This window comes from Leptosomus discolor, chromosome 1, assembly GCF_034619465.1.
Source record: "Leptosomus discolor isolate bLepDis1 chromosome 1, bLepDis1.hap2, whole genome shotgun sequence".
Lineage (NCBI taxonomy): Eukaryota > Metazoa > Chordata > Aves > Leptosomiformes > Leptosomidae > Leptosomus > Leptosomus discolor.
In genome coordinates this window covers 58,154,639-58,174,672 of record NC_141391.1, presented here as the reverse complement: position 1 = coordinate 58,174,672, position 20,034 = coordinate 58,154,639, and the positions used below count along the sequence as shown (strand labels likewise).

At 42.1% G+C, this 20,034-nt stretch overlaps 2 protein-coding genes across 2 annotated transcripts in view; one reads left to right on the top strand and one right to left on the bottom strand.

Moving 5' to 3' along the window:
* UGGT2 (UDP-glucose glycoprotein glucosyltransferase 2) overlaps positions 1–20,034 on the top strand; it is a 103,191-nt gene that overhangs the window by 72,215 nt on the left and 10,942 nt on the right. The window contains exons 30-36 of the mRNA XM_086482031.1: positions 3,496–3,580; positions 9,737–9,822; positions 15,809–15,907; positions 17,189–17,273; positions 17,718–17,900; positions 19,071–19,231; positions 19,529–19,643. Of these exons, the coding sequence (XP_086338157.1) occupies positions 3,496–3,580; positions 9,737–9,822; positions 15,809–15,907; positions 17,189–17,273; positions 17,718–17,900; positions 19,071–19,231; positions 19,529–19,643 (814 nt within the window). The remainder of the gene's footprint in view (positions 1–3,495; positions 3,581–9,736; positions 9,823–15,808; positions 15,908–17,188; positions 17,274–17,717; positions 17,901–19,070; positions 19,232–19,528; positions 19,644–20,034) is intronic.
* LOC147416225 (uncharacterized) lies at positions 11,669–12,330 on the bottom strand. Its single transcript, XM_086481312.1, is given in 3 exon segments — positions 11,669–12,187; positions 12,189–12,269; positions 12,271–12,330. Coding segments are annotated over 3 exon segments (660 nt in total).

The following is a 20,034-nucleotide window of genomic DNA, read 5'->3' as shown; positions in this document are numbered from 1 at the left end:
TTGTGGTTTGAGCCCACCCAGCTGGCAGCACCCCTACCCCATCCCCAGAGGGATGAGGAGGGGAAAATACAACCAAAAGGCTCCAGGGTCGAGACAAAGGACAGGGAGGGCTCACTCACCAGTTATGGTCATGGGCAAAAGACAGACTCAACTTGGGGAGAACAACATCAATTTAATGAATAACCACCACGATCAGGGAGAATGAGAAACACAACCAGGTCTTAAAAACAGCTTCCCCCCACCCCTCCGGTCTTCCCAGGCTCAGCTCTGCTCCCTCTTCCCCCCCAGCAGCGCAGGGGGCAGGGAATGGGGGTTACAGTCCGTCCGGCACAAGGGGTCTCCGCGGCTCCTTCCCCCTCAGGGAGAGGGGCCCTCGCAGCCCTCCCCTGCCCCACCGCGGGGTCCCTCTCCCGGCAGACAGCCCTCCACCCACTGCCCCAACGGGAGTCCTTCCCGCGGGGCCGCAGCTCCCCAGAACCGCCCCAGCGCATCCTGTACCAGGATCTTTGATATTACTTCTACTGATAGCAGTATTAATAGTATCAAACGGCTATCAGAACTCAAGCAACTATTTGACAGGATGGAATTTTGCCAAAAGGTATGGCATTCTCCGTCCCTGTATACTAGTCATATTCTCTCCTGTTGATCTGCGAAATGACCTATTTTCTTTGAAGCACAGGCCTGTACATTGTAATAGGAGTTTTAGAAGTACAGGAATTTGAAGTTAGAGCATGTTCTACGCCTCAGTGCATATTTGCTTCTCTCATAGTAGCATCTAATACGCATGCAAGTAATTTACTTTTACTTTATGTAAATACACAGCTTTTGAAATAAGCTTTTTTTTTTCCCCAAACACTGCTTCTAACACGGATCATTATTTTGAAGCAGTCACACTTGTAAATGAATTTGTTATTAATATGTTACTATGAATATTAGGAAGGTTAAAATTGGTATACTCAGCAACAGTCTGAGCACTGCTTAGTATTGGAACTTGGATTCTGTTGGTAGGGAAACAGGTAGGTATTGCAAGACAAGACTTTGCAGAAAATAGTTTGTATCTGTATCTATATGTCTACAAGCTTGTGCTCAGTATTTCATTTTTTAAAAAGGCAGGTAGGTATAATTTATTATTGATGGTATGCAGACTGCTTAACTGCAAGTTGTATCTTTCATAATTTGGGCAAGGAGGTTTTTGTTTGTGTCTTTGTTTTGGGATTTTAAAGGGTCTCCATTTGTTGAACTTGAATGCTTTTGTTCTTTATATGGAAAATTAGAATTTATAATATATTGATTTTTATTTCTGTTTATATTAAAAGTATGTAGGTGTTTTGAAACATTTTAAAGCTGATACATAAATAATTGGCTGGACATGTTTAGTTTTGCACAACAATTATATAAAGTAGTTATTGTTAAATATTTAATAGTGCTGTCAGTATGCAAGACATTTTGCTTGGATTTAAAAAGGAAGTTGTGCCTACTTTGTGAGTTTAAAAACTTGTGCTAACAGCATTCACTACCTTTTGGTCAAAACACAAAATCCTTGATTTCATTAAGGGAGTTCGTAAACCGTGACCCCAGTTCTTCCAAACCCCAGGTCACATTCAAAACCGTACTCACTTGATTGCTCATTTGAAATATGCATCTGTTACATGAATATGATTACAACATGCTGAATATCATATGCACAGAGACAGAGAAAGAACGAGAGGTCCTGTATACGATTCAGCACACTGATTTAAAATTATACAACAGTATGATGGACTCGGTTTTCCTTCCAAGAGATACCTACCTAAAAATAAGTGAATGTCCTAGTCTGTAAGTAGCCATTGAGCATGTAGCTGAGTGACTAGGAATTGAAATAAAGTACTCTGTTGGGAAAAGAAGCTACCATAGTGTAATAGTATGAAGTATACAAAGATGTGAATAGAGAAACAGATAAATTGGATCTTGAGAGCAGTGTTAAGTGTCCAAGGTAACTAATGGTGACTATCACTGTTTTCAGTACATTATTCATACTGGGACAGAAATTCATCACACTGAGTGCTGTGCGGAGTAAAACAATTGGCGCTCAGTAAAGACAGAGCAGGCAGTGAGGGTTCCACGGAAGAGATTTAGGGAGACAAAGAAATGTTATTAAACTCACAGCCAAACCAAACACTTTAAGAATACTGTAAAGGCTTTGGAAAATCATGTTAATCAGCAGAGCTGCAGAGCTGGCTACAGAATTCATAACAGAGAGATTTTTGAGGTAACTAGGTAAATAACAGAGAAAATTTTGATTGTGTAAAAACTCAAGGCAAAACTGGGAACACTGTGCCAGCTGCTGCCATTTCTGCTATCAGCAGTTTGTGTTTGGCTCTAGTTTTACTAGTTTAGAGCTTTTTAATGACACACTTTATTTAAAATGGAGATCTCTGCCCTTTTATGTTGAGTACTGTACATCCCTGTGATAAAAAGACAGTTCTTGGCCAAGTGTTCATATATGCAATATTTTAGAAGTGCAAAAATGAAACTAAATCAGAGAGCAGAGAAGTCACAATAATCCTGAATCTTGTTTTGTGCAAGTATGAGCCGCCTCTGTGAAACTCAGTAAGCATAGGCACTTTTTGCAGAGATGTATTCAATAGAGAATTCAGATGACTATATAAAAACCTGTCGGTTTTAGATAAGAAGGGTGAAACAGATTGAAACAAGATTTAAATATTTCTGTTTTCTAGGCAGCAAAAAAGAAAATCAAGCCTAAGGGGTAGTGGATTATTTTCTTAAACCAATTTTCTTATGCATGGCCCTAGCAAGAGGAAACTACATCATGCTGTTAAAAGACAGAAAGGATTGAAGAAAAAAATATATGGGCTATTGAGGTACAAAAGCTATAAAATTTGAGAATTACGTTATTACACTGTATCACAGAGTGACAGCAACATTTTTTGTATTTGTTAACTTGCTGGACTGCAGTACAGTTTTGAGATGCCTGAATGGCTTTAAACTGATGTTCAGCAGGGCAAATGTTCGTGTGGTGCCTTTCACAGCCATGTCTTTAGGAGTAGTTAGCAAAGCCAGCCAGTTGAAAGCTAATCTTTACTCTCTGAGCACTGTGATGAAGCTTTCCCTAGACCTTTTAAAGCAGATTTATTTTAAAAGTACATTTAATGCCATCACACAGCAATTTCTGAGATGTATTCCATATTTGAAAAATAAAATGTAGTTTAGTGTTTGAATGTAATATATACCTATATAATACATAATAACATATTCAGCTCTAGGTTGCTGCTTTTCTTCATCAGTTGATAAAATTTCCTGTGAAAATCCACATTAAAAAGTGAAAGCTACCACTGTGGACAATGTCTAGTGATGAATAAAACTCAGAAAGTGCAAGTGAAGAAGTTTTGTTTCTATAAATATCAGCAATCGTAAATGTTATACTCTAATTAAACACAAGTAATAATGCAGGTTTTAATGAGCCAGTACATTTCCATGTTTTTTTTCTCCTCACAGCCATGAAGGAACAGATTCCGTAGCTGACCTGACAGATGTCATTGTGGTATTAAACAACTTCAGAAGCAAAATTATCAAAGTCCAAGTATGTAGATACCTGTTTCGTTTATGGTGTTTCCTTATATGAAATATGACTAATGCTGACATGTCTTAGGCTATACTTAATTGGAAGATGTATACTGAAATATATAATTTAGATTTTGTATAATTAAAGAGAGAAGGGTGTGCAAATTAATGTAGTTATTTTGATCCAATCAGGTTATACTAATTGCATGGGAGATCATTAAATAGCTGTTAAAATTAGATATGATTTATCTTATCTACCCTAAAGTGTTTAAGAGTGGAGTCTAGGTGCCTTAAACTCCCTGTATGCATAGTAGAATGAGAAGGAGCGTCCAAAGGACTGCTCATCCCAGCTCACATATTTAAACCAAGGGGATGACCAACTCTTGAGACATCCAATTCTCTTCTCTGACTGAGGAGGGATTTTACATTAAGTCCAGATACTAGAATGGAAGTTAAAATTAGGTATGTTGAATTCTACCCTAAGCTACCTAATTTGTGTAAATGAAATTACGTTTCTTTTATTCTTAAAGACTTGTCAAAAAGAAATAATGAAACATGAGTTATATTAAGGAAAGTACCACATAATATTATGTTTTCCACTATTTTGTAAATACCATTTTGTATAGGTATCTTGGTACATTGTATCCTAATTTTAGACATTGAGAAGGAGAGAGAATCACAGAACAGTAGGGGTTGGAAGGGACCTCCGGAGATCATTTAGTCCAACCCCCCTGCTGAAGCAGGTTCACCCAGAGCAGGTTGCACAGGACTGCATCCAGGCGGGTTTTGATTATCTCCAGAGAAGGAGACTCCACAACCTCCCTGGGCAGCCTGTTCCAGTGCTCTCCCACCCTCAAAGTAAAAAAGTTCCTCCTCATGTTTAGATGGAACTTCTGGTGCTCCAGTTTGTGCCCCTCTTTTGTTGCCTCTTCTCCTGTTGCTGGGCACCACTGAAAGAGCCTGGCCCCATCCTCCTGACACCCACCCTTTAGATATTTATAACCATTGATAAGGTCCCCTCTCAGTCTTCTCATCTCCAGGCTAAACAGACCCAGATCTTTCAGCCTTTCCTCATAACAGGGATGCTCCAGTCCCCTCATCATCCTAGTAGCCCTCTGCTGGACTCTCTCCAGTAGTTTCCTGTCTCTCTTGAACTGGGGAGCCCAGAACTGGACACAGTACCAGGGCAGAGTAGAGGGGGAGGAGAACCTCCCTCAACCTGCTGGCCACACTCTTCTTAATGCACCCCAGGATGCCATTGGCCTTCTTGGCCACAAGGGCACATTGCTGGCTCATGGTCAACTTGTTGTCCACCAGGACTCCCAGGTCCTTCTCCACAGAGCTACTCTCCAGCAGGTCAACCCCCAGCCTGTACTGGTGCATGGGGTTATTCCTCCCCAGGTGCAGGGCCCTACACTTGCCCTTATTGAACCTCATGAGGTTCCTCTCTGCCCAGCTCTCCAGCCTGTCCAGGTCTCGCTGAATGGCACCACAGCCCTCTGGCGTGTCAGCCACTCCTCCCAGTTTTATGTCATCAGCAAACTTGCTGAGGGTGCACTCTGTCCCTTCATCTAGGTCGTTAATGAATATATTAAGAGTGGACCCAGTACTGACCGCTGGGGAACACCACTAGCCACAGGCCTCCAACTGGACTCTGCACTACTCATCACAACCCTCTGAGCTCTGTCCTTCATTCAGTTCTCAATCCACCTTACCATCCACTCATCTATCCCACACTTCCTGAGCTTACCTGTGAGGATGTGCTGGGAGACAGTGTCAAAAGCTTTGCTAAAGTCGAGGTAGACAACATCCACTGCTCTCCCCTTGTCCAACCAGCCAGTCACGCCATCACAGAAGGCTATCAGTTTGGTCAGGCATGATTTCCCCTTGGTGAATCCATGCTGACTACTTCTCATAATCTTCTCCTCCACCTATTTAGAGGTAGCATTCAGAATGAGCTGTTCCATCACCTTTCCAGGGATGGAGGTGAGGCTGACTGGTCTGCAGTTACCCGGATCCTCCTTCTTGCCCTTTTGAAGACTGGAGTGACATTGGCTTTCCTCCAGTCATTGCTGGACTTCTGCCAGAGCAGAAGTCATTGCTAAGCCACTCTCCATCATCTTTGAAAGGTCATGGAGGAGAGGTGTCTGAGTTCTGCCAGCTCCCTCAGCACTCACAGGTGCATCCCATCAGGGTTCATGGATTTGTGAGTGTCTACTCTGGCTAAGAGATTCCTAACCCAGTCCTCCTCAGCCAAGGGGGCAGTCTTTCTCTCTGCAGACTTCTCCTACCTTCAAGGTCTGGGATTCCTGAGGACCAGCCTTAGCAGTAAAGACTGAGGCAAGAAAGGCATTCAGTAACTCTGCTTTCTCCGTATCCTCCATCACCAGGGCATCTGCCTCGTTCAGCAGGGGCCCACATTTTCCCTGGTCCTCCTTTTGCTACCGATGTATTCGAAGAATCCCTTCTTGTTTTCTTTGATGTCCCTAGACAGACTTAATTCCAAACGGGCCTTAGCCTTCCTCATTGCATCCCTACATACTCTGACAGGATTCCCATATTCCTCCCAAGTGGCCAGACTCTTTTTCCACATTCTGTAAACTTCCTTCTTCGAGTTCTTCTAGAAGCTCCTTGCTCATCTGAGCAGGCCTTCTGCCTACTTTGTTCGGTTTCCTCCTCATAGGGGTGCATCAGTTTTGGGTGTGGAGGAAGTGGTACTTGAATAGCAACCAGCTGTCTTGGCCTCCCTACCTTCTAGAGCCCTAGCTCATGGGATTCCTCCAAGTAGGTCTTTGAAGTTGCTGAAGTTGGCTCTCTTGAAGTCCAGGGTTGCAGTCCTACTGATTGCCCTGCTTCTTCCATGCGGGATCCTGAACTCCACCATCTCATGGTCACTACATCCAAGGTTGCCCCCAACCTTCACATCACTGACGAGGCCTTCTTTGTTTGTTAGCACAAGGTCCAGCAGCGCACCTCTCCTCATTGGTTCCTCCACCACCTGAGTCAGAAAGTTACCATCAGTGTTTTGCAGGAACCTCTTGAACTGTGGCTGCTTGGCTGTGTTACTTTTCCAGCAAATGTCAGGGTGGTTGAAGTCCCCCATGAGAACCAGGGCCTGTGATTGTGAGGCTACTTTCAGCTGGCTGTGGAAGGTCTCATCAACTTCCCCATCCTGATCAGGTGGCCTGAAATAAACACCCACAACAGTGTCTCTCATATCAACCTGCCCCTTAATCTTTACCCACAAGCTCTCCACTTGTTCTTCATCTGTCCCAAGGGAGAGCTCAACACATTCCAGGTGCTCTCTCACATAAAGAGCAACTCCCCCACCTCACCTTGCTGGCTTGTCTTTCCTGGAAAGAACATAGTCATCTGTGACAGCATCCCAGTCATGGAGCTGTCCCACCATGTCTCAGTAACCGCAATGAGATCATGGCCCTGCAACTGCAAACAGATCTCCAGTTCTTCCTGTTCATTCCCCATGCTGCGTGCACTGGTGTATAACCATTTCCGGGAGGGGCTGAGCATGTGGATTTCTCCCTCGAGGGCTGGTAGGCCTTTTGGTTCTCAAAAATACTAGCGTGCTGCCCCACAAGTACTGAGCTACCACCCTCAGGCAGCTCTCTGGCAGGCCCAGGTACATCCCCATCCCGTTTGAATCTGGTTTAAAGCTCTCTCAAGGAGCGCTGCTAACTCTTGTCCTAGAACCCCCTTCCCCCTGTGAGATAACGTTTTCCCAGCTGTTGACAGCAGGCCTGGTGTCTTGTAGGTCAATCCATGATCAAAGAACCCCAAATCCTGCCACTGGCACCAGGCTTGGAGCCAGGCATTCATCTGCTGGCTCTTCTGTTTACCACCTCATCATTCCCAGCAACTGGAGGCACAGAGGAGAACACAGCTTGTGCTCCTGCTCCCTTGACCAGCTGTCCCAGGGCCGTGAAATCTTTCTTCATTACCATTGGACTTCCTCTCATGACTTGATCCCTGCCTACCTGAAATATCTAAAGGGGACAGTAATCTGAGGGCTGTACTAGGGAAGGAAGCTTCATCTTTACATCCTTAACCTGGGCCCCATGTAGCAGGTCTGGCCTTCTGCTCCCTTCAGAATTGAGTCCCCCACAACAAGGGCCCATCTTTCTTTCTTTCTATCAGATGTTTTGATGCAAGGCATGCTCGATCTTAGCCTGGGTGACATCTCCAAGCTAGGCAGCTGTCCTCTTTGTCATTATTTGGTTCCCCTCGCAGAACATCGTACCTGTTACGCAAGGGCACCTGGGAAGGGGGGGTAGTCACTGGGCAGACGCGCCTGCAGCGCCGGGCAGGAGCTTTTTGCCGTTGCCCCCCATCCTGCAACTCACCCCGTTCAGTCGGGCAGGGAGAGGACAGGCAGCTCTCTGCAGCGGGGGTTCTGTCCGCCTGCCGGGCTTCTGTCCGCCTGCCGGGCTTCTGTCACGGCAGTCAGGGGACGACTCCCAGCATCTCTCTCTCTCCCGCCCTCCCTGGCGGCCCTCAACCTGCTGACCTCCCCCTGAGCTCCGTCACGAAGCGGAGGAGCTGCTCTCCCCGGGCACACCTCCCCCTCCCCCGGGGGTGCTCACCGCTGCCGTCGGACAGCGGCGGGAGAGCCGGGCACCCCCCGCAGCCCGACGCCCGGGGGGCAGCGTGTTCCCCCGAGAGCTCCGCCTGGGAAGGGGCGTCAGGGTTGGCGGGTGCGGGGCCGAGGGAAGCCGTGGGCTTCTGCCGAGCGGTTCCCGTCGCCCCCCGGCCGAGCCGGCAGACCCCCCGCGCCTCCCGTGCGAACCGCCGCGCTCCGTGTGCCGGCTCCGACCGCTCGCCCGGGAGCGAGCCCTTGCCGTGGCGCTCCCGGGGGACGCCCTGGGGGACGCCCACGCGGTGCCCGTTTACACCGTGGCTGCGATCCCGAGGGGCTTCTTTTGGGGGGGAAGGGGGGTGGGGGGGTGGTCTGGGCGAGTGACCGTTGGCGCGCTCACGGCTCGTCCAGAGCTGCCGCCAGTGATGCAGTTGCCGCCTCAGCAGCCCGCCCGTATGCTGCCGGTTTTCCCAGCCCCAAAAAGAGCCTTTTGCTGGCCTTTTTTTTGCCGCGAATACCTTCCCCAATGCGCGCTTACCTGCCACTGGAGCTGGTCTCTCGGCGAGAACGATGTAAACATAAGTTCAAAAGGAATTTTTAAAACCACATGTGTGAGTCTGTTGTCCAGTCCTGTAACTGAAATGTTCCAGAACCTGGAGAAAAGGTGTAGCTCTCTGGAGGATGATAAACTTGCCTTTAAACCACAGAGAATGGGTGCCATTTGGGTCAAAATAGTCGTTATTCAGTGTGAAAGGTGGTACATATTAAGCCAATACCTAGAATATGTAAGCACTGTCTTTCAGCTGAACTGTAGAATCATTTGAGCAATACCTTGGATGTGGCTTCAGAAGCATTAGCTAAAGTTAGTGTGAACAGAAATCTGTAAGCATTAGCTTGTCAGGATAAACATGTGAAATTAATGAGGTTAGAATTGGATATGTTCAAACATGTAGTGTTTTAGAAGCTATTTGGGTTTCAAAAGCAGTTTGGATTCTTTTAATCAAGGAAATTAAGGTCAGCAAACAAAATTAATTTGGAGCTTCTGTCAAGCATCTGGGTAAGACAGCAGAAATTGCTTAAGTTGGACAGGAGAGCTTATGTTTCAGTGACAGATTTGTCACTTACTCCTTGTGAAGGGTTTATGAGAATCACAGTTTCCCTTCAGGTAAGTAGCGTGCATGGTGCAACACCCTGCTCAACACTTCTTCTGCCAGCTAATGGCTGGATTGCAAACTCACGAGGGAAGAAAATGAGATAAGATTCCCACACTTTTAGTTTCTGTTTGCATAAAGAAGTACAGAGGGCTTGAACATTAGTTTGATTTATTAATCACCATTTAATTTTTCATAATTGATTACTTTTCCTCTTGTTACACTTAGTTCTGTACATTGTTTATAAGTATGAAATGACATTGTTATCTTCAGTTTAATGCAGTTCAGTAAGTATTTTACTGAAATAGAAATTGGTATGATGTTGGTGCAGCTCTAGCCGGTAAGTGCACTGTAGTTAGGTATCACAATTGAAGTAGTAATTATTATCAACTAACTTCCCAAATTAAACAAATACATTTATTTTAATGACTAGGTACAGAAAAAGCCTGATAAAATGAATGAAGATCTCCTTACTGATGGAACAAGAGGAAAAAAAGGAAACCTGGAATCAGTTACAAGGTAGTGCATAATTTGCTTCTACTTTAACTGTGCGAGGCCATTTTTATTATTACTTATAGCAAAGGAAGTGTTTCTTACTTGATAGTGCTACAAATATGTAAAAAGGTTGCCCAAGGGCTTTATAATATAAATAAGAGGCGGTAAAAGACAAGCTGTAATGTCTTTTACATCTTAATACTTATTTCCTTTTTAATCCCTTCTTTACATTTCTAGTTCCTGTTCATTTGCTCCATTGGCATTATTTTTATTTTGTTGTGGCAGGGAATCAATGTGAAAAACTTAGCCAGTGATGTTGTACTCAGATGTATCAAACGGAACATCAAAAAGCAGGCTATGATGCTGCATGTCCACTGCTAGACATAATTTATGAAAGCTCGAGGAGTGTTTTTACATTTATCAATAAAATACCTTCTACTTTAAATTGTGAGTTCTATAAATAATTGTGATAAACATCGCAAGCTTTACATTTAGGGCTAACAACATTGTAGTATTTTGCTGTATGCTACTGTAAAATTTTGTTTTCAGTTGCTCATAATTGTGTTGTCTGTGGATGGTATGTGGTTCAGGCTGATTTTTTTTAAATTAGATTTAGTTTTTGTTAATAAGATACGAATTCCTATGAAATTATCATTTTTGAAAATGAGTTAAGGGCAAAAAAGAATGTTTCATCTTTGTTTAGAAATTTTTTAGGGTTTTTTTTAATGGACTAGTGTATTTATGCTGTGGATCAGAACATGGGGTGTTGATAGTATCAGTTTCCAAGACATGTTAATTGTCCTTTCAAGAGCATTTCAAACAAATGACCTTTGACCAATGTACTTTAGAAACAGTGGCCTGGAAGCTCTCTGCCTATTCTTTCTTTGTAGCACTTCAGAGACCTTTCTCACAAGAATTGTCTCAAAAAGATAATATTCTCAAGCATGAAAATTGGGGTGCTGGTAAAAGTAGTTACTGAATTCCCAACGATTTGGTTTCATAATGTCAGAGAAGAATGAGCTTGGGTCTTTAATCTGGTATGCTGGTAACACGATAAATTCATCGACTTTTTCAAGGTGATGATAATTCCTCTTCTGGATCTTCAAGGGTGTTGGGGGGTGGGATTTAATTTGCAATACATTGTTTCCATACTGGACTCCATCCACTTTCTAAGAAACACTCCTGTTTGCTCTCGGAAGGTCTGATTTCCAGCACAGGTTGTTTCTGCAGTATGCTAATCGAGTGCTAAGCTGTCATGGCTGTACAATTGCAAAGGCAAAGAACTAAGGGCAATGCCTTCTGACAACAATTCAGGGCTAATGACTTGATTGTGTAAACAACCTAATCCAAGTAATCATAGATCTCTTTGCCCTGAAAGAGAACAGAAATTGCAGTAGCTTTATCCATAAGTACCTTTAAGCATTGGAGATGTACCATCAAGGTAGAGTCCGATTCCTCCATTGTTCAAGAGAACATCTTTGGACTATAATTCAGCTAATAAGAAAGGGATGATGTCAGTATGAGGGATTTAAGGAGAATGGCGTTTTCATCACAATTTACTTCGTACTCTAAAGACCTTCTGGCCCCAAATGACTGCTGCGAGACTCAAAAAAGGTTTTTTCTGTTTTCAGTAGCCTTGGCAATGGTTGTCAGTCATAAAGACTGTTAAAGAAGATAAAGAAAAGACATAGCAGTTCTACTTCATCTAGTAAACAGTTGACTCCAGTTAACCCTCAGCACACACATTTCTTAGTAGATCCAGGACTGGCTTCTGTTTCAGCTTTATCGTCTCTCCTGACAGGGCCTCTTGTATCTCAAGTATTTGGACATTTTATTGAGTCTTTGCTGCTGATTTTATGTTTATCGCCATTTAGCCACAGGTGGTTTTACTGTTACAATATTGACTAGATTTAGAAAGCCTTCCAGGATCAGCCCTTCCACCCTGTCTGGGGAATTTCCCACTAGAAACCAGAGCACCATCTTTCCAGGAAGAATCCCTTTTTGTGGTGGTTTTCCCCTGCAACTCACGTACCCGTGCAGCTAGGACCGAAGTGGGTTTTGCATCCCACTTCCTCATGTCCTCTCTGTGGTCACGTAGGTAAAACCACAGGGCAGCCTGTGGTGTGTACCTTCTGTATTCTCTCTCTTGAGCAGAGGAGTGCCTGTTTCTAATAGCTGAGATATGGGCCTGTACAGATGGGGAGTAGGACATATCCTTTTTGAATTGCTGGCACTTCCAAAACAATTCCTCCACGGCCGAGACAGAGGCCTGGAGGAAAGAAGAGAGACTTCCTTCATATTGCTGGAGTTGGCTAGCCAATTCGTCCATCGTTTGTCCTTCGCCTTCTTTCCACGGCATTACTGCCAATGAGTTGGCATAACGATGCTGGTGCACTTCGTAGAAACTTCTGCTACAGGGGCTGTGTGCATCGGACTTCATCTGGATCTAGAGGTGAACTGACCGTTGCCCAGATCATTATAAATCACCTCCAGCACAGCTAGTTCCCTCAGGTACTGGATACCTCTCTCCATTGTGGTCCACTTGTCTGGGTGACATGTAGCATCTTTTTTGAAGGGGTACCTCTCCTTCACGCCTGACAGGAGTCGCCTCCAGAGGCTGAGGGCTTGTGTCTGCTTTCCAATCGCCTTGTCAATAACCCCTTCCCTAGACAGGGAGCCCAGCTGCTTGGCTTCCCTACCTTCTAATTCCAAGCTACTGGCCCCAGCATCAGAGCAGCCAGGTGACAGCGTGCTCACCTGGGTGGCAGCCAGAATCCTTTTGCATATCTCGCAGCTCACTCAGGGATAGGGATTGGGTGATTATCACTGGTTCTGCCTCTTCCTCCTGATGACCCTGGTTCACTTTCATCCCTTGCTAAGTGGACTGGTTTCTTTGTGGACTACTTCTGTACAGGGGCAACTGATACTAGCACAGGTTGGTTCTCTGGTTCAGCTGTAGCGCCTGTTGGTCTGTTTTCAGGTCCAGAGACTTTCTTTTCCCCTTGAGGGCACTGAGTATTGTTGAGAGTGGCTCAGTAGGCATCGGCCAGGCAGGCCCCAGCATATTGCAGTGATTTGTGTCTCTCTGGAATTGCCAGGGTGACAGCATACCTTTTCCAAACGTTTTACTAGTTTTTCAGGATTCTGTGTTTGTTCAGGGGTGAAATTCCAAAACATTGGGGGTGACTACTGTCCTAGGCACTTGCCCATGCTCTCCCACTCGTAATTATCCAGCCTCAGGGCAGATCTCTGGGTGGTATTCTTGGAAAAATGTTGTTTAACTGTGAACAATACCTGGGACACATTCAGGAGACACAGCAATAAGAACATGCTGGCTTGGGCATCCCAGGGATATTCAAAGTTCTCAAAAACTGCTATAGTAAGCCTGAAGGCAGAAGGAGATGTGGAAGAGTGGGAGAAAGTATCTCCCTTTGTCCCTCCCGTGGACTGGGTGCGATTAGTAACAAATTGTGAGAGGAAGGCGCCCAAAGAATGGACAGGACAGCAATGCTGCATACAAATACCAGCTTAACCTCATGACCAGTGACGCAATCATATCATAAATCGACATTAGCCAGTGGAGCAAGATGATAGTCCTGATCACCCTCCCAGTGGTCACAAACATCACCTCAGGGAGCACATAGTGCATGTACAAGCTTACACAGCACCACCATGTGAACACACGAACCAACGTGATGACCCGCAGTTACTTAACTAATATAACAAATACGTATGACAAACTTTCGACGCACCCTCGCCTGACCTACCGTTACCTCAACCCCTCCGGCCCCACATTGGGCACCAAAAAGGACCATGGTGGTTTAGGCCCAGCTGGGAGCAGGGCACCACAAGGCTGCTCGCTCACCCCTCCCACCGAGTCAGGGTGGGGAGGAGAATCTGGAGAAAAGGGTCAAACCCCACGGGTTGAGATAAGAACAGTTTAATGAAACAGCACAAAGAGAGAAGAAACAACGGTAACAACAACACTAATGAAATAATAGGTACAGCGAGACACACGGAACACAACAGCTCACCACCTTCCCGTGGCTCCCCGTTATATACTGACCATGACGTCAGCATGGTATCGAATACCCCTCGGATACTTTCATTTGGCTGTCCCGGCTGTGCCCCCTCCCAGCTTCTGGTGAAAATTAACCCTATCCTAGCCAAACCCAGGACAGCCCCTCACCCAATAAAGTTTAGTTGCTCTTCCCATTGATTCAAGGTTGTGGCTCAAGGGTGTGATTTGAGGCCTGCTGTTTGTCTGTCAGCCTCTTGCTATCTAGGAACCTGTCAAATATCCTTCCCCATTGATAGTCCAGAATGAAAAGTATATCCTGCACACTGTTCGTTACGGGAATCCATGTGTGCTCTGACGTGGGACACGCATGCCACATCACCCAAGTCCTTTCATAACTGATCCATCCTTTGCAAATTGACTGCTTTTCCCATGTGACCTTACGAGTTAACCCAGTCATCTTCAGAGAAGCTTGTTCCATTTGGAAGATCTCTGCCTCCTTCTCCCGTAAGCTTTGCATAATCAATATTTTCAAGATCCTTGCAGCAAAACCCGATTTTCTTTTTCCACATCTGTTTTTGTAGTCCCATGTGGTGATGGCTGCATTATAAAGAGCTTGTCATTCTTTTGGTCCTGCTATCACTAAGTATAAGAAACAGGACAAAAAGTCAGAAAAAAAGAAGACAGACTGCTTGGGACTGTGAACTGCAGCCTATTTAGCCTGTGAGAACTCAGTGCTAGTTGGGAAGTTGTCTTCGTTGGAGATGCCACACCAGGCAGTCAGCGCCCCTCCACTGATGGCCCTTTCTTTCGTGTTTGCTATAGTCCTGATGAGGTATGACTGTGTTATCTCCTCTTACCATTGCTGAGTGAAAAGAACGTGGGTTTCTCAAAAGATTATTCACACCACTTACACACATTGCAGCCCTCTGAGATTTCAGCTTTGTATTGGTGGAGTGATATCAATTTTTTTAAAATGTGTTGGAGATCTGAGACTTGTCTCATTTGTTCGTAAAGATTATGAGGGAAGCTTATATTTATACTTTTTAAAGTATACTTTTAAAAGAGATCTAACCAGAAGAATAATGAATAGGAGTGACTCACTCTGTGTGTAAGGAGTGACTCACCTCAAAAAAAAAAAAAAAGACTATTGAGGTGAATTTCCAACCATATTAAACCATACAGTAACCTGTTTGCCTAAGGCAGCCTTTACGGTTTAGAGAACTGTAAAACAGTGCTCTGAGGGAGACTGCAGCCACCATCCCCTAGGTCTATGTGCGGGAAGGCATACATGAGTCAAAACAATCCTGTTAGACTTTGGTATTCAAAGCAAGCAAAGAATGCCATGCAGCAGAAACAGAAAACCTCTAAGCGATGTACCTCAAAGATCTAGGGTGGCTATAGGGAGAGCAGTTGGATGAATTTAAGAAAGAATTCAGCAGTATTATGAAAAACACTTGGGAAGGCCTATCACCACAGACCACTGAATGTATTCTGGGAGAGGCTGCTACTCCTTGGCCTTGTCATTTGCTGTTGGTAAGGTACTGGGCTAGATACGTGGTTTGGCCTGGTGTGGCCATCTTTGTATTACGTTTATATATTCAGCTCAGCCACCTAGGCAGATATCCTTCACTTCAGCACTGTGCATTGGTGGTTCTGATGTAGCATGCATGTGGATGAAGCTTGAAAAATAACTGTTACTGATTTTAAAAATAACCAGTTCTCCAGATAATCTGGCTATGTGTGTTTCTGATTTTTGTTGGAGATTGTAGTTGTGCCATTGTTTGTCCTGAGTGACTGGGTGTGCTGTGTTGCTCCCAAAAGATTTTGCTATCATAGGTATGTGCAGTGGGAGTAGAATATAAGTGTATTCGGTTACTGTAGGATGAGTGTTTCTTCTGTGTATTTTGATTCTTTACGAGCTTAACATAGTAGTATTTTCTTTCTGCTGAATGTGTACTTTATATAATAATTCAGGGTTTTTTTCCTTAGATTTTCAGAAGAAATTCCAACAGAAAAGAATGAAAAGAAACGTGATATTCTTAACATTTTTTCAGTTGCTTCAGGCCATCTATATGAACGTTTTTTAAGGTAAGGAAAGGTAAAAGGGAAATGAGAACGTTCATCCTAATATGCAGGAGCTTAAAGAAACTGACTTTTTTAAGGAGGTGTAAAGAATAAGTTATCAAAACATAGAAGAGTTATATTCAGTGAGGAACAATTTCATCTTTGAGAACAAAGTGATTCAACGTATAGATGTTCAAAAATACCATTATCCTTTGAAGAAAGAAAAACGTCCTGCATGTCTTTCGGGAGTGCATGTGCCAAGTGTGAACATAAAGGATGGAGCTCAACCTGTCTTTATAAGGACATAACAGCAGTGACTTCATTAGAGTTATATCTATTTATTTTTAGTCCCAACTGTGGATGCTGCTATGTGCATGTACGGCCTTACTTATCTCAGTGTTCATTCAGTAAGCAAGAGTTGCTTTGAAGGAATTCTTACAGTGTTGCCTAATCTGGTCACAACCATCACTGTTACTTTTCTGATTTCTATGAGTGCTTGTCTACAGGTGCCAGATGTAGTGATTTTCCTATCCTAAAATGGAATTTTACAATTCTTTCATGCATATTTATTTGGAAAGTAGTATTTTGTGTGCATTGATTTTTATTTCTTACTAGTCTGACAGAATTTGAACATCTGCATTTCTTTCCTTCAACCTACTATGACCTTCATAGAGGGACTTGTTTATTTCAAAGGAGAAAAAAAATAATTTAAAAACATTCTACATGCTTCTTTACCTTATTTTAAAGTTTATTATTTCTCAATTTTTAAGGCAGATTTGACCTCTAGTAAGGTTGTAAGGCATTGCTTACCTGTCTGTTTACACCAAACGAATGCCATAACAGTGAAAAAAAACAAACCCAAAATAGTGATTTTTACAGTTGTCAGGGATTTTCTGAAAAGGATCTTAACTTGAACTGTGCTTTCTCTTTTCTACTGTTTTTCATTTCAGCAACCTATTAAACTCAACCAATATATTTCTCAAATAAGTGAGTTCTCTCAGTAGCCAATATAAAGTATTAATTGTTACTCTAATTTTGTCAGGCACCTCCCTTAGAATAAAACTTGTTAACAGATCCACTTTTGAAATTGTTCCAGTATTGCTTAGCATCAATCTGCTTCAAATAAATCCATCTCAAAACAGTCTTGAACACACGCACTTTAAAGCTTTTCATTAGAAATAGACAGAAATTTTAGCTTAAACTGGGTTAAAGAAAATCATACTTAGAAAGTTTTAGCACCTTTTAGGTGCAGCTGAAATTTAAGGACCTATGTGTATTGTTTATTATAGACTTATATTTCCACAGAATTATGATGCTTTCTGTCCTACGTCATACAAAAACACCAGTTAAATTTTGGTTTCTGAAAAACTATCTCTCCCCAACGTTTAAGGTAGGAGAAACATTTTCCTTTTATTATTCTTTAAAAATCTATAGTAGTGTAATATATAAAAAAATACAATACAATACAATAATAAAAAAATACAATTGAGTAATTATATAATTCAAATTAAATTTTCACAGTTGGAAATGAACTCTGGATGCATTAAATAGCAGTGGTGGTGAAAGTGTCGTGCGTCAGGTTCTTATTTTCTGGAACCCAAAGCCCAGTTATATATTATAACAATTTATTCTCTTCTGAGCTTGAAAAAAAAGCTTTTTATATTTACATAGCTGAAGATACTGTTAGAGCTAAAGAAACATTTTAAAATAGTAATTTATGTAGTCAGTAAGGCCAACACAGCTGCAACCATGTTTCAACATTCCCTCTTTTTCCTTTTGAGTCCTTCTGTGTCACATATATGTGCAACTAATAGTTTTTTGTTTGTTCTTCTAGGACGTTATTCCTCACATGGCTAAAAAGTATGGTTTCAAGTATGAGTTAGTACAGTATAAGTGGCCTCGCTGGCTTTATCAGCAGACAGAAAAACAAAGAATTATCTGGGGCTACAAAATTCTTTTTTTGGATGTTCTTTTCCCTTTGGCTGTGGATAAAATAATATTTGTTGATGCTGACCAGGTAAGAAGAAGTAATGCTGTATAAATGTTGGAGGAAATCATTTGAGCTTAAATTGATCCAATTTCATTCTCTGTGGCCATTTTATCCAAATGTTGCAGAATGTGAAATGAAATAATTTCACTTGTCTTTAGTCATATAGAAATTAAGAATCTCATCACACAGTTGCCCTAAATTGCCTCTAATGCCCATGGAGAGAGAAAGGCACCTGGGAAGTATGTGCAATCTAAAGGTACATTTCACCTAAGGCATATTCAAGTGATTCAGTCTCTCAGCTGATTGAGAGAGGGCTTTTCCACTCGCTGTGGAAGGGGCCTGAGGTGATGATGAAGATGAATTCTGCCTCTTTTGTTCTTAAATTTGTATGCAGTCTTTCACTTGGAAATTAATATTGTATAATATATTGAAAGGTAATGTAGTCTCAAACAGATGAGACATGGAAGAGTCTATCACACGGTTATTAAAAACCTCAGCACAAATATTACAGATTTTGGTCCTTTTCTGAAGCTTGAGAATAAATTAGATTTAGGTATAGACATGCAGACTGCAACTTTCTGCAATTTCACTGGATAGAGTAGTAGCAGTACTGGTTGTCTGTTCTAGCTACTGTAAGGATAAACAGCTAAAACTTTCTTACTACTGATAAATTAGTGGGGTTTGATGGAAGAATGATTGATTAGTAAATAAAGGATATTTATAATCTTTTTTTAAAAGTACATTACTACAAGATACAAAGATTTTCAAATGATGCATTAATTTTGGAATGCCCAAGTTCATGTAACAAATAGGAAGGATTTTTTAGAAGGGAGATGCTCAGTAGATTTTGAAAATTATACTCCTGCACGAAGGAATTGAATATTGGGCAACCAGAAATGTGGGTCTATAGATTAAAAATACTTTGATTGCTTTATTTAATTTACTTATTAAATGTGTTCAACAGACAGGCACAGAATAAACACATATTTTTTTCCTTTAACAATAATTTGGTAAATGTCATTCTGGTGGAATACTTTAGCTATACTCCACTGTTGTAGTATCTCAGTTGTTTTTTGGTTGTTTTGTGGGGTTTTTCTAAATTAAAATTGGATTTTTGGAAGGTGCTGCCATAACTACTCTTATATGCACACCTTAAAAACAGTATTAAATTATAAAAATAAATACATTTTTATTTAGATTGTGAGAAGTGACCTAAAAGAACTCCGAGATCTAGATCTAAATGGAGCTCCCTATGGATACACACCTTTCTGTGACAGCCGTAAAGAAATGGATGGGTACCGTTTCTGGAAGTCAGGATACTGGGCATCACATCTTGGGAAAAGGAAATACCATATTAGGTAGGATAACTCCTTACATGTTTTTGTGCTGTTTGTGAATTTGATTAAAATCTGGGTCTTGCTATTGATCACTGACACAGTCAAAAGCAATTGCCCTGTAGTCATTCTCAGCTAGAGATAAGGCATGAATTCTGATGACATATTGATTTTACTTTTTTATTGTAGCTTCAGCTGCTTAATTTAAAAAATATTCCTTTAGGATGGGAACAGTTTTTGGTTTCTTGTTACTTTTATTAATGTTATCAAAAAGAAGGTGAAACTGCACAAATCTTAATTCTTTTTTTTAAATCTTTGTAGTGCCTTATATGTTGTGGATCTTAAGAAGTTCAGAAAGATTGCAGCTGGAGATAGGCTTCGGGGCCAGTACCAGGCTCTTAGTCAAGATCCAAACAGTCTATCAAATCTAGATCAGGTATATGTGACTTTAAGCAATTTGGGTTTTATTTCCTTTATATTTCTCAATATGCATGGAATATTTTGTATTTCAATGTGTATGTTATATAATTCTGAAACTATTTGCCCTTTACTGCTGTTTTAGACATTTCCAGGTGTGCATATGAGCACAGTTCAGAAAATTGAACACTAGATGATGATTACTTTAAATAATTGTTTAAGATGGAAAAAAGGAGTAAAAAAGCATAGAGGACTGCTGTCCTTTATTTGTAGTTGTTCTATGTGCATTTGTGGTTTTCTAATCATAATCCTATATGCTGATAATGGTAATTATATTCTTATTTAGCAAGAACTTTTTCCTCTTTCTTCTTTTCCATTAATATAAATTCAATTTTTGTAAGCTAACTGCT